The 25666-nt window shown below is 48.3% G+C and overlaps 1 protein-coding gene across 1 annotated transcript in view; it reads right to left on the reverse strand.

Moving 5' to 3' along the window:
* GLYCTK (glycerate kinase) overlaps nt 1-23715 on the reverse strand; it is a 46156-nt gene extending 22441 nt beyond the window's left edge. The window contains exons 1-6 of the mRNA XM_077821270.1: nt 23437-23715; nt 20147-20480; nt 11262-11684; nt 10697-10848; nt 7414-7589; nt 980-5736 (exon numbers count right to left, since the gene is read on the reverse strand). Coding sequence (XP_077677396.1) covers nt 4834-5736; nt 7414-7589; nt 10697-10848; nt 11262-11635 — 1605 coding nt within the window. The 5' untranslated portion in view covers nt 11636-11684; nt 20147-20480; nt 23437-23715 and the 3' untranslated portion in view covers nt 980-4833. The remainder of the gene's footprint in view (nt 1-979; nt 5737-7413; nt 7590-10696; nt 10849-11261; nt 11685-20146; nt 20481-23436) is intronic.
* Between the last annotated feature and the right edge of the window lie 1951 nt (nt 23716-25666).

A 25666-nucleotide genomic window follows, 5' to 3' on the forward strand; every position in this document is an offset into this window, starting at 1 on the left:
ATCACTGTTTGGCCACAAGTGTTCCATTTACAGAAGTGAGCTGGGCCCTCAGAAAGCACGTGGCCAGCTGCTGCACGTGGCCAGCTGCTGCATCTGCCAATCCTCTCACCCTTGGCCTCCTTACAGGCAGGAGGGGGCTGTACAGTCACTGAAATCTTCCCAGCAGTCGTACCCACTCCTACCCCTGCTTTGCTTCCCTTCTCACTTGCACTTCAGGACTTTCTTTACGGTTAGGAGTGTTCCTGGCTGCACAGAGCCTGCTCTGCATACACATGCTGTATACGTTTCCCTGGAGTCCCATAAAGTCACTGTCCTCACTCCTCCACCTTCATCTATCTCCTCAAGACCCACTTCTTCCAGGATCCCAGGGAGGACAGTCTCTTTAGTCTATTGCAAGCGGCTGGTATCCATTACCTTTTCAGTGCATAGAATGTATATATAATAATGTGTGTCTGTGTATATAAATAGATTGATATATTCGATTGTAAACTTCTCCCCCATTCTGTCACTTGTCTTACACTGTAAGCTCCTTGGGGCAGGGACCGTGTCTTTTTATGTTTGGGGGGGGATCGAAACCCCTGGGTGTTACTGTAATAATAAATAATAATAATAATAAACAGATTCCGGCCTTTGCAGTTGTCTGACTAGATTGAAGTGGCTCTAATATCACTCCAGGATCACATAGGCAAAGCCCAGCTATAAAAACCCCTCCCCTCAGAGTTCATGGAGACAAATTCATTATACTGCCAAGACAGCAATGATGCCTTCCAGGCTCTGAAGGTCAATCCATCACACCTTTGAGATACCTCCAACCTCTCTTGAATGTGGTGAAGGTAATAACAGTACTTGGCAGTTACATACCACTTTGTGGCTCAAGACATGATCCAAACAATCTTCAGACACAAACCTGTGAGGTACGGCAGTACTATTCCCTTGGTACAAATCAGAAGCTGAGGCAGCAAGAGGTTAAATAACTTACCTCTGATCTTGTTACTGGTAGAGCCAGGATTAGAACTCAGGAACCTGAGTCTCCTTTCCCATGCTGCTTTTCATCACAGGGGAATATTTATCTCCCAGGACAGCAGGGGTGGCCCGATAGCTACACAAATTGCAGTTAGGAAAAGATTCTGCTCTTAGTCATATTTGTGTAAATGCAGAGTAACTCCACCGAATTAAATAGAGCAAGACAGATTCTCATATCCCCTAAGACCTCTTTACACTGTTCTGGCCTTAAAGTGTGGGTGTAGCCCCAGACCTAATGAAAATGAGAATCCGGCCCAATGACTCCACATGCATGCTGGTGTGAGTAAAAGCAGGATCTGGCCTGGAGAGCAAGCTACTGTTGGAGTCTTCTGCTGCTGGTGAATGGCTTTAGAGCCATAGGGAGCTTTTTCCATCTTCCGCTTCCAGCTTTTATAATCTGAGTTATAACACAGGTAGCTGCACTTCTGTGCTAAACACAGTTAGGAGGAAGAAATCACATCTCTTTCCAGCTCTATGGCAGCAAGGTTTGGAACCCAGGTGTGTGATAATAGCACATGGCATTACAGGGCAGCATGGTGATGAAGCTTTCTTTCCTAAACTGAGGACATGCAAGCCCCTCACTGAGGTCAGCTCAGAGCTGAAGCTTAGACTACGCTGCTTGAAGAGTAAAAATGTTAATATAACCTCACCGTCCTTGACCAATGCCCCCCGTCCTACTTTTTCCTCATTAAAACAAAAGGGAACAGTCAAAAAAACTTGTAGGGGAAAGGAAGCCACGTGAATGAAGATGTGAAATGTGCTTCAAACAGCTGCATGCTTTCATCAGACCTTTTATCAGCCTTCCCCCTCCACAAGATGAGCTCATTTTAATCATTAGTGAAACACTCCTGTTTAAAAAAGCCGGGCCGATGTGAGTGTCTTATTAACAGCTCAGGGACTTCCCTTGAGGAGTGAATGCCAGCCAAAGTTTTCAGAACTCGACTGCGACTGATTTCAGATCAGCATCTCCAAGGGCTCAAGCAATGCTTGGAGTTAAAAAAAAAGGCATTCTTTTTCCAGGACTCTGAGTGCAAGGGATGGAATATGGGGCTAGAGTCTCAGCTGGTGTAAATGAGAATCATTCCACTGATGTCAGAGGAGCTGTGTCAATCTACACCAGATGAGGATCTGGCTTCTAATGTTATTCCTTCCTGCTCTGAGGTTTGCCTCCCCGCTTTTTGTTTTGCATAAATCCTCAAACATTTTTCTGTGCCACTGACCACTCGCGTGATGCCATATGTTTCTGAGATCTCCTCTATAATACATCTGTATGCTGCTAAATGTACCAGCTACAGCCGCACTGAACACACAGGCTGCTGAGCATTCCAAGGCCCTTCAGGTAGAAATCACCTGGTCAACTGCAGAATGTACCAGGTACCTCCAGGCAGAAAGGCAATTGGGGCCCATAACTCATATACACTGGCTGCAGTGCTGAACATTTCAGATAGATCCGGATGGAGCACACCTACCCTGCTGCTAGATCTACCAGGCACAGCCTCCCTTCCACTGATGTCTACTAAATGATAATGGACAAGAACAGCAGAGCGCCAGCAACAAAATGGTTAAGGACTAAATTTTGCACTCATGGTAGTTAACACAACAACTCCAGAGTGACTCCAGATTTACACTGGTTGAACAAAGAGCAGGATTAGGTGCTAAGTAACTAACATGGCTGTCCAACCAATCGTCCTGACCCATAAACAAGCTCTTTGAACATATTCATTTTCCCTTTACGTTTATTCATGCTATTTGCACCGCAGACATGCACAGGGACCCCATCAGATCAGGGTCCCACTATGGCAGGCACCACACACACAGGGAAATTCAAATGGCATTCTCCACTCCACTGAGAAACCTTCAAAAACCACACACACAAGCCAGAACAAACTTCCCTCCACAGTCTGCACCCTGACACTGTATTCATGCCTCCAAATTACCATATGTCATAGGTCTCTAGCACCTTCCAGCAGAGGGTTTCACAGCACTTTGCAACCACTTGCAAAATTTAGCCTCACAAAACCCCTGGGATGTAGGTAAAGATGGTCACCCCCATGTTATAGAAGAATTTGAGCCTCAGAATGTTAGTGACTTGCCCAAGCTTATATCTGGGAGTGTTAGCAGAGCTGGGATAGGATCTAGCTTGTCTAGTTCCAAAATCTATGCCTTAACCACAAGATCACACATCAGAACATAGGATCTGCCAGACTGGATCAGACTCAAGATCCATATAGTCCAGGAACTTATCTCCGATAGTTACCAGTGCCCAGATGCCTCAGAGGAAGATACAAGAAACCCCTCAGTAAACATGTAGGTCCAATTCTAATCTCTATTGCATAGGGATTGACTTAAACCCAAAAAGCATGAGGTTTTATATCCCCTCCAAGAGTGTTATTAGCATTAACTATTCTTGGATATTCTTGTTATCCTTATAAATGTCCAGTCCCTCTTTGAATCTTGCTGAGCATGACTGTGCAATGACTTCACTGTTTACGGTATTAATAGGATGGTATACTTAACGTTGCAAAGTTAGATCAGCCACACGGCACAGCTACATCTGTCTGCAAACCGTTTGCATCAAATGTGGCCTTTTAAATCAGGGCTGGAATTTCAAGCGAGCTCAGCTCCCATTTAGGCACCGCAATAAGCGGCCAGATCTTCATAAGAGACGAAGACATTGATTACTGTGCTCCTTAGAAAACCTGGCCCCAGGTGTCACGCTGGGAATGAGCTGAATATGACAAGACAGGATCTGAGTTTAATTGATGACAAAGCTGAAGTAGCTGGTGCTCCGCATTGTCCCAGAGGCTGGAGGGACCTGCTGTTTGACAGAGCAATAGCCCCAGCTGCTTTGCCCTTTGATCAGTGCAGCAACAGGGGTCAGGAGAGTTGGATTTACCGATTTTGTGGCCTTTTGTTCTATGGAGTTAGAGGAGTTAATCAGCATGACAGGGACTACTGACTTTACCCAGTAAAAAGGTCAATGACTCAGGCTGGAGGCTGTATTGCTTTCTGACCGGTTTGGTGGTAGCACCCCAAATGCTTGTAGCATACACACACATAATACAGCACGCTACCCCATGAAACATCAACCATGGGGCGGAAATGTCACCACACCAGGGCAGAGGAGGTTACATAGTGGAGGAGAAGCTCTCGTGTTCCGATGGTTTTTGCACCAGTGAATCTGAATCACGGTTCACACCGTTCTTCACTTCACATGATGTTAATGCCACAGCTCGGTGTGTTTTCGCCATGTATCCAAGACCAAAGGTTCAACCTATGCCATGTGCTCATCTCCACTGAACTTGGAGTGCAATGGATTTAGGGTCCTATGGACTAGTCTAATATACCTTGTTAGCTTTGTATGGAATAAGAGTTACAACGGCAACCTAGAGATTCAGGCTGGGTGTCAGATGTCCAAAAACCCCACTTGAACTCAAACTCCCTAAGACACCTTTATAAATCCCAGCCTTATTTGCCTGCCAGTCATCAGCCCTGCATTCCTGAATTCTTTGTAACCACAGCCAAAATGCAGTATATTAGTGGCTCTTCAGCTGGAAGGTGTTAATGCAGCCCCAATCCCGATAATGCTGGTGCTATCTTACCTTTCTCTGATCCTAACTAACAGATTGAACATGCTCACGGTCACCCACCCATATGCCTCACTAATGTAGCTTTTACAGCCATGATATTAGTGCCCTTGCCAGCTGTCCCTAATTTAAGCAGTCTGGATTTGTCCAGAACATTGGTACCCTCATTTTTCACCAATGTCTCTAATTAAAAACAACTGAGGAGTTCGTAGAGGTGCTCTCCTTATCTGTCTCTAGCCCTAATTAAAATAGCCTGGATGTCCATGACATTGGTGCCCGTTAAACCAGTCAGCAAAAGGTGACGTCCATTTTGGAACTTACTGAAGAATGTGTAGGAGTCATTGTTGGTCAGAAAGCTCTCCACATTGAGACCTTCCTGAGCAGCCTTATCCACCAGCTCCTGGCTAGAGAAGGCACCAGCTGCCTCTGTTGGCCCATCTTGCCCATCAGTCCCACAACTGAGGAACAGGACTTCATATCTCCCAAGGAAGTAGCCAGCCCCAGTGGCCTTAGCTCGGTGTAACTCCAATGCCACCTGTAAGGCCAACTCCTGGTTCCTCCCACCCTTCCCATTTCCTCGAAGCTGGACAGTGGTCTCTCCACCAGCCAGCAGGCAAACTGATCTTTCAGACTCCAATCCTTGCAAAGCCTTCAAAGGATCCACAAGGTTCAAACCTGGGATCTCTAGCTCTGCTGCCAGCTTTAGAAGATCTCCTCTCACCTGGTCTCTTAGAGGACCTTCTGCAAGTCCAGCTGTGCTCAAGCAAACAAACTGAATCAGCTGGCTGTAGAGTTTGGCCACTCTACTGACTTCCCCACACACCGCTGCACTCAGAATCAGGGTCCAGTAGCCCAAATCCTCTGCTTGGCATTTGGCCTCCTCTAAAGCTAAACTGTTTGAGCCAATGACAACATTGTAGGCATGGGAATAGTCTTTCGGACCGCTGGGATATGAGACGGAGCTGGACAGCACTGTTTCCACAGATCTGGGCAAGATGCTCAGCAGGTTGTATTTTGTCAGTATCTGAAGGCAGTCTTGAGCACTGGGGCAACTGTGAACAGTGGGGCCACTCGCAATAATGTCCACTGGGTTGCCAATGACATCAGAGAGGATGAGGCTTAGCACCTAGAAGCAGAAAGGATGACAGATAAATGCAGTGCCTGCAGCAGAGACTCACTGACATGAAAGAGTGATCAGACCAAGTTCTGCATTCAGTTACACTTTTGCAATCCAGCGGATCTCAATGGAGATGCATGGGTGCAAATGACGGCAAATTTGGCCCATTCTGTTTTAAGATAATGCAATAAGAGCTCTCAGGGCTCTAACCCATGGAATCAAAATGATATTTCATGTTGGACTATAATATAGGAAAGAGAAGGATGTTTTTATGTGACTCTTCTCAGGCTCCTAACCTGGTATAGATTGAATTGGAGCTCCACTGATAAATACAGTGAGAAAGCCCAGAAGTAAAATACGAGGCCAGATCCTCTGCTAGCGTAAATCCACACAGCTCTGTGGACATCAAGGATACTTTGCTGATTTACTTCAGTTGAGGCTCCAGCCCACTCACTCCAGACAAGTGGCCCCATCAGACAATGGTAGTGCAGTAGTGAGGGAAAGGCTACTATTGAACGAATAAGGAGTCTGAATTTCCTTCACACCACAACGCTGGTCTGTTCAGATTGTGGTGGGGAGTCAGCATTTTGCATGTGCACAGTAACTGGGGGCTGCAGTCATTAACATGGCCAGTGCTCTCATTTGAACCTGTGCACACATTCATTGGACAGTTTAAAGGGGACAAATTTGGCCCCAAATGTAGGTTTTGAAAAGATGAATGAAACCTAAATTCAATAGAAGCATTTCCACTATTGTTCTGCTACCAAGTGACAATGGTTTTTTTTTTTTTAAAACAAAGAAAACTGCCCGGTGCTGCTTTCAACCCAAACATCATTGCAGCATTGTGCTAGAGAGCCAGAAAGTGAAACTGACTAGAAATGAAAAGGAAACTGACCAGCCAATTTTCATTCCCTAAGCCACAAGAAATGCTGAGAGTGACCAGATTGCACAGTGAAAAAACAAAACACAACACAAACTGTGTTAACAATCTCATGTGCTATTGAAAAAGGTAAGTAATGATTTTTTTAAATTTGTTTTTGTAAATATGGACCAAATTTTTGAACCCTATAGTTGATTCCTAACTGCATATTCAGGCAGCTAAATAGAAGCAGTGTGATTACCACAGATGCTGATTCCCACTGACTTCACTGGGAGCTGAAATCATCTGAACCAGTGGTTCTCAACCTTTCCAGACCACTGTACCCCTTTCACAAGTCTGACTTTTGTTGCATACCCCCAAGTTTCATCTCACTTAAAAGCTACTTGCTTACACAATCAGATATAAAAATATAAAAGTGTAACAGCCAGTATTACTGAAAAATTGCAGACTCTCATTTTTAATCACATAATTATAAAATAAATTAATTGGAATATAAATATTGTGCTTAGATTTCAGTGTATAGTATATGGAGCAGTACAAACAAGTCATTGTCTGTATGAAATTTTAGTTTGTACTGATTTCACTAGTGCTTTTTATGCAGCCTGTTGTACAGCTAGGCAAATATCTAGATGGGTTGATGTACCCCTTGGAAGACCTCTGCGCACCCCTGGTTGAGAACCACTGATCTAATCATCAGGTCATTTCTAGTGAGGTCTGTTTTGGCCATGACTTTTAATCTCATGGTGTCTCTTTAAAACTGCCTTAGAGCAGAAGCTATGGGCAAGTGAGAAGTCTCCCACACTCACCTGTGCAGGGTATGCAGCCCGGGCCAACCCTCCACCCTTCAACAAGGAAAGGGCCTTCCGGATGGTGTTGAGCTCCTGTATGGTAGCTCCTCTGGAAGCCAGAAGCTTGGTGACCTTCTCTTTCTCTTCCAAGAGGATCGGAGGAGTAGGAGCAGGCAGTAGAGCCGATCCGCCTCCTATAATGCAGGAGAAACTGCAGTGAGTGAATGCACGTGTGTAGCAGGGTGGGAGGAACCCCCCCCAGCACTCAAAGGCTGGCCTCCCCCAGACAAGGGGCTAAGCGAGGGCATCCTACAGCTGGAGTTTTCCTTCTTCTCTTCCCTCAGCATTTTGTCATAAGGGAATTTAGTGCTGGTGAAAGATGCCAGACTAACAGCCCTGGAGACTGATGTCTTCTCTTTTTCCACAGAGCAGGCTGCATCTCTATGGCAGTCAGTTTCACCTGTGCTCAGTGAGCTCATTCACAATGGTGCCTGCATTTTATACCTACTTTGCCTGGCATAAATGAGAATGCAGGGTGCAAGGCGGGACAGAATCAGGCCCAGGTGCTATTGTTCTCACTACACTTCCCTGCGAATGTGCCTCAAATCTGACTTCAGTGACCGCTTGTCTGAGAGAGAGGGGACTGCGGACTCCATGGCTCACTCAGTGTTTAGCTGCAGGGAAAGAGAGACACTTCTGGCTTCAGCGTTTCACTGACCTCATTCATAATGAGAGGTTTTTAAAAAAATATAGCAATGTCTAAACCTAAATATAGAACTGCACTACAGCAAAAAGCTTATTGAGAGAGAGAGAAGGATGGAGAGTCACTGAGGAAACAAAAATCAGGCTGGATACTATAGTGATGGGTGCATTAGTGATCTGATTAATGGGAGTGGCAGAGCATGGCTGACAGCATGATTGGGCCCTTGAAATGCAGTGAAAAAGAAGGGGGAAAGAGAGCTAAAGGGGGAAAATAGAGGGTGAGTGTGTATAGAAGTGTATCAGAAAACTACCATAGAAGGGCAAAGCCTGCTCTGAGGTTTGAGAAAAAGCACCATCAATAAAATATGACGAACAAGAAAAACAAATGAAACTGCCTGAGTTTCAGGCAATCAGTAGGGATCTGACTGAGAGGCAGAAGCAGCCAGAGGGGCCTGCGTGGAGGTATGCATGCTTTGGGAACTGCTGCCGACAGCAAATCTTGGGATGGCTGACTTAGGGGCCTAGGAGTCTCTTGAAAATATCAGTAGCCAGAGGACAAGAGGAAACTCAAGGGAATCCCCACCAGACATGATTCAAATCCAATTATATCCGTGTCTGGATAATCCTGCAAAATTCTCTCTGAACCATGGCAGAATAAACTGCAGCCAGCTGAGCATCTCGATCAAGACCTTACTCAGCTGAGCAGCACAATCAAGAACCCCACAAAATCCCTAAAGAGCAGCTCCAAGTGCAAGACTGGAGACACCTACTCACAGGGGCATGTATATAGCTGGATATCCACCCAATTAAATAAACCCCACAAGTGCACTGCCGCATTGCTTATGCACTCAAAGCAGAGCACATTCCCTCATTGTGTGCCCCGCTATCTAGGAATCAGGGAATAAGGCACTAAAGGGGCAATCGCTCCTGGAGAAGCCTGCGAGTTTCAAATGTATGTGCTTAGGGGCTGATCCTACAAGGTGCGGAGCACCTCTTACTTGGCACTGAGTGACTCCTTTTGATTTGGGGTGTGTGTGTGTGAGAATGCAGAGCACCTCACCCGTGCTATTTGGCCCCTTGCAGGATCAGCCCCTCAGTGACTCCAAGTCTCAGACAGGACCTCATTTTTCCAAGTTGGGTACCTAAGTTAGTCCCCCATGACAACCCACGCACTGATGCCCAAACACCTGGACCTCCTGGACCTGCTGTTCTGAGCTCTGCTGCCATAGCCCAGTGGCTCAACCTTTCCAGACTACTGTACCCCTTTCAGGAGTCTGATTTGTCTTGCGTACCCCCAAGTTTTACCTCACTTAAAACTACTTGCTTACAAAATCAGACATAAAAATGCAAGTGTCACAGCACAATATTACTGAAAAATTGCAACTCTCATTTTTACCATATAACTATAAAATAAAAATATAAATACTGTACTTACATTTCAGTGTATAGTATATAGAGTAGTATAAACACTGTCTGCATGAAATTTTAGTTTGTACTGACATTGCTAGTACTTTTAACGTAGCCTGTTGTAAAACTAAACAAGTATCTAGATGAGTTGATGTACCCCTAGGAAGACCTGTGTACTCCCCGGGATACACATACCCCTGGTTGAGAACCACTGCCCTAGCCTACGTGCCCAGATTTAAACACGGGGTACCTCCCATTCTGAGGGAAGAAAGCATCTACATGGCTGTGTGGTCAGATGACCCAGGAGAGTCTGTCTTTACAAATACAAACATGGAAATACAAGACACTGGTTACACTGACTTCATGGTGTCAAACCGATGTAACTCAGAACAGACTCGGGCCCCAGGACCCAGACCTCCATACAGCTCAGGATGCCTCTCCTCAGTGCTTTGCCTTGGGATGGGCTTATATTTGCAGAGCAGCGCTTTCTGATTGCCTGGCACCACCACATGGCAAAATGGTGCCTTGCTGCTTCAAACTGCAAGTCCTGTGGATTGATATTGCTGGCAGGACAGCAGCGAACCACAGGGCAAGGCCTGTGGGAGGAGGGAGAGAAACAGCAACACAACTGGCTGGCCCAAATACTTGGTCTGCCAACACTCTAATGAATAATATAGCATCTCCCATCCCAGAGCGCATCCGACTCTTCACACACAGCCCTGCTGGAATGCAGCCACCTCTTACGTGGGAGGGCACAAAGCAACAGCCGGTGGAGGAGGGAGATTCTAGACCAAGGAATCAGTAGTGGATTCTTGTGACAAGTTCCTCTGAGAGGTCTGACTGGGAGAGAAGTGTGTCTGCCCGGGGCCCAAGCTGCTGCCAAGTCACAGCTGCTGCCAGAAGACCAGGTACTGAAATGTGAACGCATGCAGTGAGCTGCCACCGGTGTGGGAGTCACATTAGGAACAGCTCTGACCCACTTTACGCCTCTTCTCATCTTCTTTTGCAACAGGCAACTTGACCTAGTTTGCCAGGCATGATTCCGGATCTGTCTCCTGCATGAACGAGGAAAGGCAGAAGCCAGGCTAGAGAAGAGATAAAGGGAGGAAAGATGGGGCAGGAGAAGGGAGGGCAACAACTGACGGCAGTTCCACAAGAACTCACTCCCCGCTCCTGGGATTCCAGACGTTACCTGAGATCAGCACAAGGAGGAGGTCATCAGCTGTCAGCCCTTCAGCTAGCTCCCGAATCATGCTGGCTGCCCTCAAAGCCTCTTTGTCAGGGAGGTTGTGCTTAGCTCCTTCTATGACCTGGATCCTGCTGTGAGGCTTCAGCAGCATCTCCCTGCATGGGTTAGAAAGGTGATCAGGCCACTGAAACTTACACCTATCCAAGCCCACCTGGCAGCCCCACTCCCACAACAGGGATTTGGGGGACAAGGTTCCTTTGCTGATCCTGGTCTCTCCCCCATGGGGCCGGGTACACTATGGGGGCAGCATACACAACCCCAAGGACAGATCCGATGGCCCACGAAGGGGGATGGAGACCAGTCAAGGCTGAGCTATGAGTCTTGATCCCATGGTCAAGGGTTAAAGTTGGGACAGGTGGAGAGGATCCAAGAGGGATTCAGCAGTGACCCCAAGGGGAAAATATATGGCAGGCAGACATTTCTGCAGGAGCCTAGGTCTTTGTGCTTGCCTGTCCCCAACCCTTCTCTAGACCCTCCCACCGGACTATCTGGGCACTAGCAGTCTTACTCCATTCCCGCCTGCTGCAGACATGCCCGGATGCCGTGGGGGACACTGACAACCCCCTGAATTAGGTGGTCCCCGAGGATCTTCTCTGCCGCAGCCGCCATTCCCAGCACAGCTTTCCCAAAGCCCACCAGATACAGGTTCCTCCTCACAGGGAAAGCCCTGTCCCTCACGACCAGCCTGGGGCATCCGTCTGTTTTGAGCGCCATGGCCCTTCTCAGCATGGGGGCTGGCAGGACAACACCCACGGCGCTGCGGAAGAGGTGCAGCCCGTGCTCCCAGAGGGATATACTGCGCGGGTAAGATGCTTGGCTCTGACAGGCTGGGATCATGCAGGCTCTACGGATGTTGGGCAGGGCCTTGAGAGCTGAGGTCATGTCTGGCCCACGCTGCCTCTTAGCAGTTGGTCAGCCAGCCGCATCCAACCTGTAACAAGGGGAAGGAATGGTTAACTACTCAGCCAACAAGAGGTGGGCTTTTGATTGGAAAGTGGCGAGCTAGCAAGCTGTGAACCCAGTACAGGACTCAGCCTTGCTCACGCAAAACTCCCACAGAAGCCAATGAGTGTTTGCCTGGAGTAGGAGCTAAGAAAGAAGCTCTGGATTTGGCCCATAGTATGGAAATCTGGCCTCCCAGCACAGGTAAATCCATTATGCTACCCACATCTGCAGTGCACACCCTTCCCCTGTAGTCTGAGACAGCACGATAGCAGTTATATTTCCTTTATTTTCAGACTTCTGCCATTTGGGAGGTTCACAGTCAGACAACCAGATGGCAGCTCCCCTCATCCCCTTGATGTTTCTTACAACCCCTTCAGGTATGTTGGCAACAAGAAGAAAGCGAAGGAAAGTGTGGGACCCTTACTGAATGAGGGAGGCAACCTAGTGACAGAGGATGTGGAAAAAGCTAATGTACTCAATGCTTTTTTTGCCTCTGTTTTCACTAACAAGGTCAGCTCCCAGACTGCTACGCTGGGCATCACAAAATGGGGAAGAGATGGCCAGCCCTCTGTGGAGATAGAGGTGGTTAGGGACTATTTAGAAAAGCTGGACGTGCACAAGTCCATGGGGCCGGACGAGTTGCATCCGAGAGTGCTGAAGGAATTGGCGGCTGTGTTTGCCGAGCCATTGGCCATTATCTTTGAAAACTCGTGGCGAACCGGGGAAGTCCCGGATGACTGGAAAAAGGCTAATGTAGTGCCAATCTTTAAAAAAGGGAAGAAGGAGGATCCTGGGAACTACAGGCCAGTCAGCCTCACCTCAGTCCCTGGAAAAATCATGGAGCAGGTCCTCAAAGAATCAATCTTGAAGTACTTGCATGAAAGGAAAGTGATCAGGAACAGCCAGCATGGATTCACCAAGGGAAGGTCATGCCTGACTAATCTAATCGCCTTTTATCATGAGATTACTGGTTCTGTGGATGAAGGGAAAGCAGTGGATGTATTGTTTCTTGACTTTAGCAAAGCTTTTGACACGGTCTCCCACAGTATTCTTGTCAGCAAGTTAAGGAAGTATGGGCTGGATGAATGCACTATAGGGTGGGTAGAAAGCTGGCTAGATTGTCGGGCTCAACGGGTAGTGATCAATGGCTCCATGTCTAGTTGGCAGCCGGTGTCAAGTGGAGTGCCCCAGGGGTCGGTCCTGGGGCCGGTTTTGTTCAATATCTTCATAAATGATCTGGAGGATGGTGTGGATTGCACTCTCAGCAAATTTGCGGACGATACTAAACTGGGAGGAGTGGTAGATACGCTGGAGGGGAGGGATAGGATACAGAAGGACCTAGACAAATTGGAGGATTGGGCCAAAAGAAATCTGATGAGGTTCAATAAGGATAAGTGCAGGGTCCTGCACTTAGGACGGAAGAATCCAATGCACCGCTACAGACTAGGGACCGAATGGCTAGGCAGCAGTTCTGCGGAAAAGGACCTAGGGGTGACAGTGGATGAGAAGCTGGATATGAGTCAGCAGTGTGCCCTTGTTGCCAAGAAGGCCAATGGCATTTTGGGATGTATACGTAGGGGCATAGCGAGCAGATCGAGGGACGTGATCGTCCCCCTCTATTCGACATTGGTGAGGCCTCATCTGGAGTACTGTGTCCAGTTTTGGGCCCCACACTACAAGAAGGATGTGGATAAATTGGAGAGAGTCCAGCGAAGGGCAACAAAAATGATTAGGGGTCTAGAACACATGACTTATGAGGAGAGGCTGAGGGAGCTGGGATTGTTTAGCCTGCAGAAGAGAAGAATGAGGGGGGATTTGATAGCTGCTTTCAACTACCTGAAAGGGGGTTCCAAAGAAGATGGCTCTAGACTGTTCTCAATGGTAGCAGATGACAGAACGAGGAGTAATGGCCTCAAGTTGCAGTGGGGGAGGTTTAGATTGGATATTAGGAAAAACTTTTTCACTAAGAGGGTGGTGAAACACTGGAATGCGTTGCCTAGGGAGGTGGTGGAATCTCCTTCCTTGGAAGTTTTTAAGGTCAGGCTTGACAAAGCCCTGGCTGGGATGATTTAACTGGGAATTGGTCCTGCTTCGAGCAGGGGGTTGGACTAGATGACCTTCAGGGGTCCCTTCCAACCCTGATATTCTATGATTCTATGACCCCATCAAACCCCTGCGAGGGCTGAACATCTGCTGGCTAACTTCAGGTTCATTGTAGATTTCACAGACTGCCCATTACTTTGACTCGCTCATTTCTTAATGACTTCCCAACAACAGAGGCTGTTCTCTACCCTTCAGGGGGAAGATTCAAATAGACCATAGCCTCCAGCCCAGCTTTTAGCTAGGGTGAAGCTCCTCATCACTGTGGTATCCCAAAGCTCATCTAAGATCATTCACTGTTAGTTACTCATTTCCCTCCCATAGTTTCTGCTGGAGCCTATGGTAAAATAACAGGCTCAGCATCTTTGTGGCTGTTTGAACTCCTTGATGATGGTTATGTCAGAAGATGCCAGTCATGGGGGTTTTCACAATAAAAAGCAAATCAACTGAAGACAGAAAAATGCTCCAATTTCTTGGCTTTATTAATGGCACATCATTCTTTAAAATCATGTTCAGACACCAGACAGGCTTCTATGCTTACACAGCCAAATCCTGCGCTCCTCCTCCAGGCAAAACTCCCGGACGGTTCAGTGTAAAGACGGTAGGCTTTGGTCTACTATAAACATTTGGGTCACATTCAGTAACAGTCAAGTTGGGAAGGAGACTCCATCTCATCAGCACAGGGGTATTACGCCCAATAACTTGTATGCTTGACTAGAGAAGATCTTCCAGACAGCCAGTCTTGATTTGAAGACATCAGGAGATGGAGAATCCCACCACTTCCCTTGGTAGCTTGTTAACTCACTGTTACAAATGTGTGCCTAATTTTTAATATGAATTTTTCTGGCTTCAGCTTCCTACCATGGGTTCTTCTGTTCTTGTGCCTTTCTCTGCTAGATTAAAGAGCTTTTAGTACCTGGTATTTTCTCCCTGGAAAGGTACTTTGACACCTCTGATAAACTAAACAGACTGATCTACTTAAACTGGCTTTAGTAGGCCTTGCTGGAGCCCAAGGCATAACTAGCAGTGTGAACCAAAGGCTGTAAACCAAAGCAGGCTTGGCCTTGGCAGAATAGTAACACACCAGGTATTGGCTAACCAAGTAAACACATTCCTGATCAGAGAGGATGGTACAAGAACACCCAGAATTCTCAAGTACCTACGTAAACCAATTCCTAAGAGACTTTGCAGGCACACACCGAAACCCCCATAAGATAAGGTGGGGATGACCGGATAACAGAGGAGGAGGTTTTGTTCGAATTAGCAGGAACAAGGTGTAAGGGTGGTAACTAACATCATCTGGAGCGATGCTTGTTTGGATTGAGGTATAAAAGGAGAAGTTATAGGAGGGGCAGCTTTGTGTTGGCCGAGAGGACAGAATCCTGGTGTCCTGACTGAGTCTTTACTTTGTCACAGGCATACATGAGTCAGTGTCCCTGTGACACATTAGACAGGGCACAAGTACTGTGCTTTGTTGACAATAAACCTGGCCGAGTGCCTCTACCACCAAACCAAGCCTGTGGTCTTTCTCTGCAAACATCAAGGTCTGCTGAATGAACCCGCTGCACGGTCTGCTAGTGCAGGTGTCATCGGGGCTCGAAGAACAGCTCCGAGCAGCCATATCAACTCTCTGCAGCTGCGTGTGTCTAACAAACACCAGAGGGCCCCTCTAACGTCAGTACACTGAGGAAGTTAGAGAGTACCCTGTTTCACGCATAACCTACCTATATATTTATATGCCACCCCCCACCCCCCATCTTCACAGCAGCTATGCACCTCACAGTCATTAATTAATGTAATCTCATAACATCCCCGTGAGGCAAGGAAGTGCTATTATCTCCATTTTACACATGGGAAACTGAGGCATGGAGTAGCTAAGTGACTTGCCCAGGGTCACAAACGGAGTCTGTGGCAAAGCTGGGAAATAAGCCCAGCTCTGCTGGGTGGGAGCACTCTGAGACTTTCACTGGACTGTGGCAGCAGTCACATGGCAAGTTGCTGCACAGCACACTCGTGTGCTGTAGAGTCACACCGCAGCTTGCCACGGAAGTAACGTGGTGTTCAAACAAGAGCCCAGAAATAACAATGGCACACTAAACACGGAAAGTAACAGGCAGAGTTCTTCCAGAGAGCATCAGCCTGACTACACTCAGGGGCAGATCCCACGCAGGAAATGGCCACCTTATTTTGTGAGATGGTCTCTATTTAGGGGGAACAAAAAAAAGGACAATTTATTCCCCAACACAATAAAGAGTGGGGCGTGAGCAGCTGGAGGGAAAATTCACAGGCGACCCAGATAAACAAAACCAGAAAACCCAGCCACATCTCTGGCCAAATTCCCTTCATGCAGTTTAGCAATTAGTAAACCCCAAACAATGGACACATGGCAATTCTTCTGTCTCAAGCAGGCCCTGTTCTGGGTTCCAGCTGGCAAAACTCTTGTCTTTGCCTCTCGTGAGAGTAGCTCAGCCTTTTGAGGATCTGAGCCCAGCCAGGCTTAGTGACACTTGGCTGCCTCGACACAGGGAGCCTCTCCCTGCAGGGAATTCACCCAGGAAAACCACACCACTGTCTGATTCAGAGCTGGGCCATCACTGGGACGAGAGGTGGCAAGGCTGAGGTACCCTGCTGGAGGCACCGAATTACTTGTACACCCTGTCACAGGGGATGAGGGGTTAAAATTACCTTCCAGTTGCGTCTTCCTCCAGAGCATGCACATGTGAATGCTCTTCCAGGAGAGCTCAAGAGTCCAGAGGTCTCTTTATCAAAACACTCCCACAAGGTAGCAAGGGTTTAATAATTAAGAGAGTGAGGCCCTCCTAAAGCACCTCTGAGCTCAGATCAGTGCAGGGCCTCTTTCTGCCACTGAGGAGCTCAAACCCAGAGCCCCCATTAAGAGCCTCCAAACCCACAGGCTCTTTGATAGTCGAAGCAGCCTGTCTGTGCACGCTGATCGAACCCCACAGCGGAACAAGGGCTTGAGAGAAATAACAAAGATTTGCTCAGTGCTGAGGGCGACAGCATTTCAAAGTGAAATAACAAGGGTGGAGGGAAGAGGGCCTAAAGGAGCTCACTTGGTGGGAAAAGGGGGACTCGACCCAAGGTTGCCCTGACCACTGGGCTATAGGGTCATTCCCACACTCACTCTCTCAGGCCCAATGATTGTTCAAGTTAGTGGCAGAGTTGTGAACCCAAGCCTCTCCAGTCTCATTTAGCCTTAGACTCTCCTGTTCCTAGTGGCACCTGTGACAACCCATTTTCCCCACTACCGTCTGAGTCTGTCGTACATAGTCTCCATGAAAGCAGCATCCTTTCCAATTGTCCTTCAACAGGTCATTCTTTATCCTCTGTGCCTCCTCATGGAATCCAACCTAAGATCTAGGCTAACACTCGAACCACTGGACCATCCTTCCTCTTTGTCAATGAGCCGTTTTCAGTTACAAGATTAAAACATGCACAGAGTCACATCTTAACACTCTTCATAGAAATGTATGATTCTTTACTCGACGTCTGAACTCCACTCAACAGCACATCTATTTCAGAGTTAGGCCAGCAAAAAAAGGGAGCTTAAATGCTGCCATTCAGGGCACCATCAGGAACTTTGGATCTGGAAATGACTTAGCTGCTTGAGCTAGCCAATGCCTAGCAAAAGGGAAGTTATGCCATTGCACATCTGGTTTTTCTTCTCTCCACCTGCTGGTTGGGGAAATAAACTCATGCATCTGGGCTGATGGAGAGGATGCTAGAGAAGATGGTGATTTATACTAAAGATGTTATTCTCACATCATTTTAAGAGCGCTCCAATATTAATTTTTCTTGTCCCCTTTTTGGTTCTTTATTCTACATTAGAGCCATTATAGCCTCAGTGGAAATGATCGAGCCACATTCTGCATGGCCCAGACCTTGCACTCTCCTCAGTCCCCACTGCCTAGCACAGAGGAGGGCAAACTTTTTGGCCCGAGGGCCACATCTGGGTGGGGAAATTGTACGCAGGGCAGGGGATTGGGGTGCGGGAGAGAGTGTGGGGTGTGGGCGGGGACTCAGGGCAAGGAGTTGAGGTCCAGGAAGGGGTGCAGAGTATGAGAAGGGGCTCAGGGCAGGGGGCTGGAGTGCAGGATGGGAGCAGAAGGGGTTTTGAGGGCTCAGGGCAGGGGGTTGGGGTGCAGCGTGCAGGAGTGGTTCAGGCTCCAGCCCGGCACCGCTTACCTCAAGCGGCTCTGGGGTAGCAGCGATGAGTAAAGGGGCTAAGGCAAGCTCCCTGCCTTCTGCCCCACCGACCCTCCAGAGGCCGCAGGGACATAGAATCATAGAATATCAGGGTTGGAAGGGACCCCAGAAGGTCATCTAGTCCAACCCCCTGCTCGAAGCAGGGCCAATTCCCAGTTAAATCATCCCAGCCAGGGCTTTGTCAAGCCTGACCTTAAAAACCTCTAAGGAAGGAGATTCTACCACCTCCCTAGGTAACGCATTCCAGTGTTTCACCACCCTCTTAGTGAAAAAGTTTTTCCTAATATCCAATCTAAACCTCCCCCACTGCAACTTGAGACCATTACTCCTCGTTCTGTCATCTGCTACCATTGAGAACAGTCTAGAGCCATCCTCTTTGGAACCCCCTTTCAGGTAGCTGAAAGCAGCTATCAAATCCCCCCTCATTCTTCTCTTCTGCAGGCTAAACAATCCCAGCTCCCTCAGCCTCTCCTCATAAGTCATGTGTTCTAGACCCCTAATCATTTTTGTTGCCCTTCGCTGGACTCTCTCCAATTTATCCACATCCTTCTTGTAGTGTGGGGCCCAAAACTGGACACAGTACTCCAGATGAGGCCTCACCAAAGTCGAATAGAGGGGAACGATCACATCCCTCAATCTGCTCGCTATGCCCCTACTTATACATCCCAAAATGCCATTGGCCTTCTTGGCAACAAGGGCACACTGCTGACTCATATCAAGCTTCTCATCCACTGTCACCCCTAGGTCCTTTTCCGCAGAACTGCTGCCTAGCCATTCGGTCCCTAGTCTGTAGCGGTGCATTGGATTCTTCCATCCTAAGTGCAGGACCCTGCACTTATCCTTATTGAACCTCATCAGATTTCTTTTGGCCCAATCCTCCAATTTGTCTAGGTCCTTCTGTATCCTATCCCTGCCCTCCAGCATATCTACCACTCCTCCCAGTTTAGTATCATCCGCAAATTTGCTGAGAGTGCAATCCACACCATCCTCCAGATCATTTATGAAGATATTGAGCAAAACCGGCCCCAGGACCGACCCTTGGGGCACTCCACTTGATACCGGCTGCCAACTAGCCATGGAGCCATTGATCACTACCATTGACATGGTACCAGCTGCTTCCAGGAGCGGCGCAGGGCCAGGGCAGGCAAGGAACCTGCCTTAGCCCCGCTGCACCATGGGGCTGGCAATCCCATGGGCCAGACAGAAAGCCCTCATGGAGGATCCAGCCCGCAGGCCATAGTTTGCCCTCCCCTGGCCTAGCAGAACGTTTGGTTTGGCATGCATCCTTTCAGAAAGTTGTCCGAGAGTCTACATTAAACTTTGGAGGAAAACAATCCTGAGAACTGCCTGTTCTGAGTGAGGATTGCAGGAGGATTGCGAGGGGTTTAGATTAATCCCCTTTAAATGAAAACTTCCTGAGCTTCCATTAATGAATGATGTCTCCAATCTGCATATTAATTTGCATAAGTTAACATTATAAAATCTAGCGCTCGCTCTTAATAAAGCTCCTCAATCTGCAGCTGCCCACCAGCTTCAAGTTCCACAATTAACTCTCTCAACACAAGACACCAAAAACCTCAGCTCCCAACTTCCATCTTCTAGGGAAGGGACTTGGCGATGATAAATGACCGGCAAAAGACAGTTTCTGATAACTTAGGTAACAACTAGGAATTGGAATTGTAACTCTTCTACCCATCAGACTTGGCAGCAACAAGGGCCAGGTTCAATCTCTAGGGGATCCATTCCAATAACACAATGCAAACTGGCTCGAGCCCCCACACAGTGACCTGGGACAAATATATACCACCCCCGCTGGGCGCCTCCAAGAGGCAATACTTCCCCTCTCGCAAGCACATAGTCTGAATGTAGCAAAAAGCCTTTTAATAACAGAGAGAAACAATGTGGCATTATGTTGGGGAAACACCACCAACAGGATTCATAACACAATCCATGAGCAAAGAAAAACCCTACCCCAAGCAAACTGGGGCATGCCCTTTTCCCTTTGGTTCTTGAGTCCAGCAACCCCAAATCACCCAAAGTCCCAAAAGTCCAATGACCCAAAAGTCTCTGTCCCTGGTCAGGGCAGCCCCAGAGTTCAAAAGTTTATTTGCGGAGCTTTACCTCCCAACCTGGGTGGAGATGTGACGGGGGTAAGAGGCACCTTACATGATCTGAAGCTGACCGCCCCACAGCTTCGCTTAGCTCCGTGGCCCACAACCAGCTCCTGCCGTCCACAATCTGCTCCGCGTCGAACTGCTTCACCAGCCTGTCCACAAGGCACTCCAGCCATCCTGCAAACTGCTCCACAATATATCTTCAGGCTCCCCCATTACCTGACACAACGCTCAGTGATTTCAGCTCTTAGTCAGTTCAGCTCTTTGGTGAATTCAGCTTGTAGTAGGGGAGCCCTAGTGCTGGTGCACTGTTAGCCCAAAGTAAGCTCAGCAGCCTATAACTAGACTTGTAATGAAATCAAAATTAGCTGATATTCCACAGTGGAGAGAGGAGGAAGTGCAATTAGCATGTAAGCCCCTCACCAAGGGGCCCATACCACCAAGTATTAATACTTGTCCCCATCCTCTCTCAATTCACAGAGTTTTGGAACCCATGACCCTTGCCTAGCGAGTGCTACTTAGTTGATGGTGAATCCCTCCATCATAACAAAAGGCCACGTACAGTTCCCATAATCAGGGTAATAACAATTTATTCTTCCTGCCCCAATAACAGAGACACTGGGGATCCCACAGCAGCCAAAGTGACCATTTGGGCAGCTATGGTCTCATTCTAGGCGGGGTGGGTGTGCCTATGCAAATGAGATCAGCCCCTGAAGTTCTTTTCCACAACTTGCCACACCTCACCACCAGATGTCAGGGTGGAGCTCATCCTGACACTGCTTACAGAATCAAACCAAACTTTAGGGGGAGGGAGAGCTTAGTGGTTTGAGCATTGGCCTGCTAAAACCAGGGTTGTGAGTTCAATCCCTGAGGGGGCCATTTAGGGATGTGGGGCAAAAATCGGGGATTGGTCCTGCTTTGAGCAGGGGGTTGGACTAGATGACCTCCTGAGGTCCCTTCCAATCCTGATATTCTGTGATGTGCAAGCAAAGAGCCAGATTCAGGTGAATGGGTCCAGCAGTCAGGTATCAGGGCGAGGAGCATAATCTAAGGGCAGGTCTACACTTAAAACACATTGATGCAGCCACATTGCAGTAGCATTTTAATGAAAATGCTCTAAACCAGGCGTTCTCAACCTGGGGTACACGTACCTCTGGGGGTTCTCAGGGGTCTTCCAGGGGGTATATTAACTCATCTAGATATTTGCCTAGCTTTACAACAGGCTACGTGAAAAGCACTAGCAAAGTCAGTAGAAACTAAAATTTCATACAGACAATGACTTGTTTATATTGCTCAATATAGCTTTTGCTACGGGCTCCCACAGTATTCTTGCCAGCAAGTTAAAGAAGTATGGGCTGGATGAATGGACTATAAGGTGGGTAGAAAGCTGGCTAGATTGTCGGGCTCAACGGGTAGTGATCAATGGCTCTATGTCTACTTGGCAGCCGGTATCAAGCAGAGTGCCCCAAGGGTCAGTCCTGGGGCTGGTTTTGTTCAATATCTTTATTAATGATCCGGAGGATGGTGTGGACTGCACCCTCAGCAAGTTTGCAGATGACACTAAACTGGGAAGAGTGGTAGATGCACTAGAGGGTAGCGTTAGGATACAGAGGGACCTAAACAAATTGGAGGATTGGGCCAAAAGAAATCTGATGAGTTCAACAAGGACAAGTGCAGAGTCCTGCACTTAGGACGGAAGAATCCCATGCACTGCTACAGACTAGGGACCGAGTGGCTAGGCAGCAGTTCTGCAGAAAAGGACCTAGGGGTTACAGTGGACGAGAAGCTGGATATGAGTCAACAGTGTGCCCTTGTTGCCAAGAAGGCTAATGGCATTTTGGGCTGTATAAGTAGGGGAATTGCCAGCAGATCGAGGGACGTGATCGTCCCCCTCTATTCGGCATTAGTGAGGCCTCATCTGGAGTACTGTGTCCAGTTTTGGGCCCCACACTATAAGAAGGATGTGGAAAAAATTGGAAAGAGTCCAGCGGAGGGCAACAAAAATGATTAGGGGGCTGGAGCACATGATTTATGAGGAGAGGCTGAGGGAACTGGGATTATTTAGTCTGCAGAAGAGAAGAATGAGGGTGGATTTGATAGCTGCTTTCAGCTACCTGAAAGGGGGTTCCAAAGAGGATGGATCTCGACTGTTCTCAGTGGTACCAGATGATAGAACAAGGAGTAACGGTCTCAAGTTGCTGTGGGGGAGGTTTAGGTTGGATATTAGGAAAAACTTTTTCATTAGGAGGCTGGTGAAGCACTGGAATGCGTTACCTAGGGAGGTGGTGGAATCTCCTTCCTTAGAGGTTTTTAAGATCAGGCTTGACAAAGCCCTGGCTGGGATGATTTAGTTGGGGATTAGGTCCTGCTTTGAGCAGGGGGTTGGACTAGATGACCTCCTGAGGTCCCTTCCAACCCTGACATTCTATGATTCTATGCTATACACTGAATTGTAAGTGCAATATTTAGATTCCAATTGATTTATTTTATGATTACATGGTAAAAAATGAGAGTCAGCAATTGTTCAGTAACAGTGTGCTGTGACATTTTTGTATTTTTATGTCTGATTTCATAAGCAAGTAGTTTTTAAGTGACGTTAAACTTGGGGGTATGCAATACAAATCGAACTCCTGAAAGAGATACACTAGTCTGGAAAGGTTGAGAGCCATTGCTCTAAAATGATGAGAGAGAGCACGTCTCCCGTCAATTTAGTTAATCCACCTACACGAGAGGCAGTAGCTACATCGGTAGGAGAAGCTCTCACACCAACATAACGCTGTCTACAGGGGTGCTTAGATCAGTATAACTACGTCACTCAGAGGTGTGAATAATCCACATCGCTGACTGACGTAGTCATACCGAAGTAATTTGGTAGTGTAGACCAGGGCTAAGTATTAGATAGCTAGGTTCACAGACAGTAATCTGAGTCTGAGGGAGTGTGAAGTGGTGTAATTTACATGCTAGGAGACTGGACAGCACTGTAAGAATGCATAAATTAAAGTAGAGGGTGGTCAAATTTAATTTAGAGCTCCCTACACACTTTTGCTACTCCCCTTTCTTTTTGGGGCATAAAATACACTTCTCGCTGTGACAGGTTTCAGAGGGGTAGCCGTGTTAGTCTGTACCAGCAAAAAAACCCGAGGAGTCCTTGTGGCACCTTAGAGGCCAACAAAAGCGATGAAGTGGGCTCTAGCCCACGAAAGCTTAGGCCCAAATAAATGGGTTCGTCTCTAAAGTGCCACAAGGACTCCTCGCTTTTTTCCCTCCTCCCACTGAAGCCATGGACCAGCAGTGTACCTTTCCTCCATGGCCAGCACTACCGGGTCGTTCTCAGTGACTTCCCAGGAAGCCGGCAGCACCGGGCCCAGTACCGACACCAGCACCACTGGGACCAGCCCTGGAGTCTATACTGGAACCGGCGTCCCCCGCACGGGGCCCTTGTTACGGCGGCCTGGCGGGCGCGGCAGCCTGAGCCTCTGGCCCCCTGCCGGGCCTCAGTCTGTAAGGCCGGGGCGAGGGGGGGCCGGCGGAGACCCGCCCCCGCGGACCAGGGCAACCCGCTTGGCAGAGAGACTAACCCAGTGCCCCGGGCTACTTCCTACCGCGTCTGGGCGGGGCCCCACAGCGGCCCGGGCTTGGCCAATCGCGCGCCTCCGCGGCCGGGCGGAGCTGGACCCCCAGCGCAGGGAGGCGAAAGCTGCGGCGGCCGCGCGCGCACCGGAGCAGCCACCTCCCATCACGCGCCTGCGGAAGTGAGCGGGGCTCCCCCCGGTCCCCGCCCTCCAGGCCTGCCATTGGCTGCGGGCGAAAGGGGGCGGAGCTAGCTGGGCCCGGAGGCTGTGTTTAACCTTTCCGGTGCTGGCTGGCGGCGGTCGCAGGACCGGTCCCGGTAAGATCCCACCATTGGTGGCAGTACAGACCCAGTACTGGTCCTAGTACTGGTCCAAAAAGAAACCCCAATAATGGTTCCAGTACTGGTCCCAGCAAGTCCCCACTACTGGTTCCAGTATACACCCCAGCACTGGTCCCAGCACTGGATCCAGTACTGGTCCTAGTAAGACCCCAGTACTTGCTTCATTACTGGAACCAGTATAGACCCCAGTACTGCTCCCAGTAAGATCTGAACACAAGCCCCAGGACTGACCCCAATACAGACCCAGTACTGGTCCCAAGTAGACACCCCAGAACTCATCCTAATACTCGTCCCAGTGAGGCCATAGTACTGGTCCCTTTATAGACCCCATTACTGTTCCCAGTTCTGGTAGTAAGAGATCAGTACTGGTCCCAATAACACCATAGTACTGGTCCCAGAATATATCGCAGTACTGGTCCTAGTAAGACTCCATTACTAGTTCCCATATAGATCCCAGCAGTGGTCCCAAGTACAGATTCCAGTACTGATCTCAGTACTGGTCCCAGAAAGACCATAATACTGGTCCCATTATAGACCCAGTACTTTCCCCAGTACGAGTCTCATTATAGAGCCTAGTACTGGTCCCAGCACAGACACCAATACTGGTGGTAGTACTGGTCCCGGTATAGACTCAAATACGGGTCCAAATATAGACCTCAGTACCGGTCCCGGTGCTGTCCCTAGTACAACCCAACTACTTATTCCAGTTTATATGCCACTACTGGTGCCAGTCCTGGTCCTAATAATACCCCAGTACTGGTTCCAGTCCTGGTCCCAGTAAGGATCCAGTACAGGTCCCAGTATAGACCCCAGTACTGGTACCAGGATACAGTCCAGTACTCATACTCATCCCAGTATAGAACCCAATACTTGTCATACTACTGGTCCCAGAAAGACCCCAGTAGTGGTCACAGAAAGACACAAGTGCTGGTCCCAGTATACACCGCAGTGCTTATAGAATCATAGAATATCAGAGTTGGAAGGGAGGTCATCTAGTCCAACCCCCTGCTCAGAGCAGGACCTAATCCCCAACTAAATCATCCCAGCCAGGGCTTTGTCAAGCCTGACCTTAAAAACCTCAAAGGAAGGAGATTCCACCACCTCCCTAGGTAACGCATTCCAGTGCTTCACCAGCCTCCTAGTGAAAAAGTTTTTCCTCATATCCAACCAAAACCTCCCACACTGCAACTTGAGACCATTACTCCTTGTTCTATCATCTGGTACCACTGAGAACAGTGGAACTCCCTTTCAGGTAGTTGAAAGCAGCTATCAAATCCCCCCTCATTCTTTTCTTCTGCAGACTAAATAATCCCAGTTTCCTCAGCCTCTCCTCATAAGTCATGTGCTCCAGCTCCCTACTCATTTTTGTTGCCCTCCGCTGGACTCTTTCCAATTTTTCCACATCCTTCTTATAGTGTGGGGCCTAAAACTGGACACAGTACTCCAGATGAGGCCTCACTAATGCCGAATAGAGGGGAATGATCACATCCCTCGAGGTGCTGGCAATGCCCCTACTTATAGAGCTTATCCCAATATTAGTCGCACTGAGACTCCAGTACTGGTCCCAGTAAGACCCCAGTACAGGTCTCAGTACTAGTCCCAGTAACAAATCCA

The sequence above is a fragment of the Eretmochelys imbricata genome, chromosome 7 (genome assembly GCF_965152235.1).
Source record: "Eretmochelys imbricata isolate rEreImb1 chromosome 7, rEreImb1.hap1, whole genome shotgun sequence".
In the NCBI taxonomy this organism is placed as follows: Eukaryota; Metazoa; Chordata; order Testudines; family Cheloniidae; genus Eretmochelys; species Eretmochelys imbricata.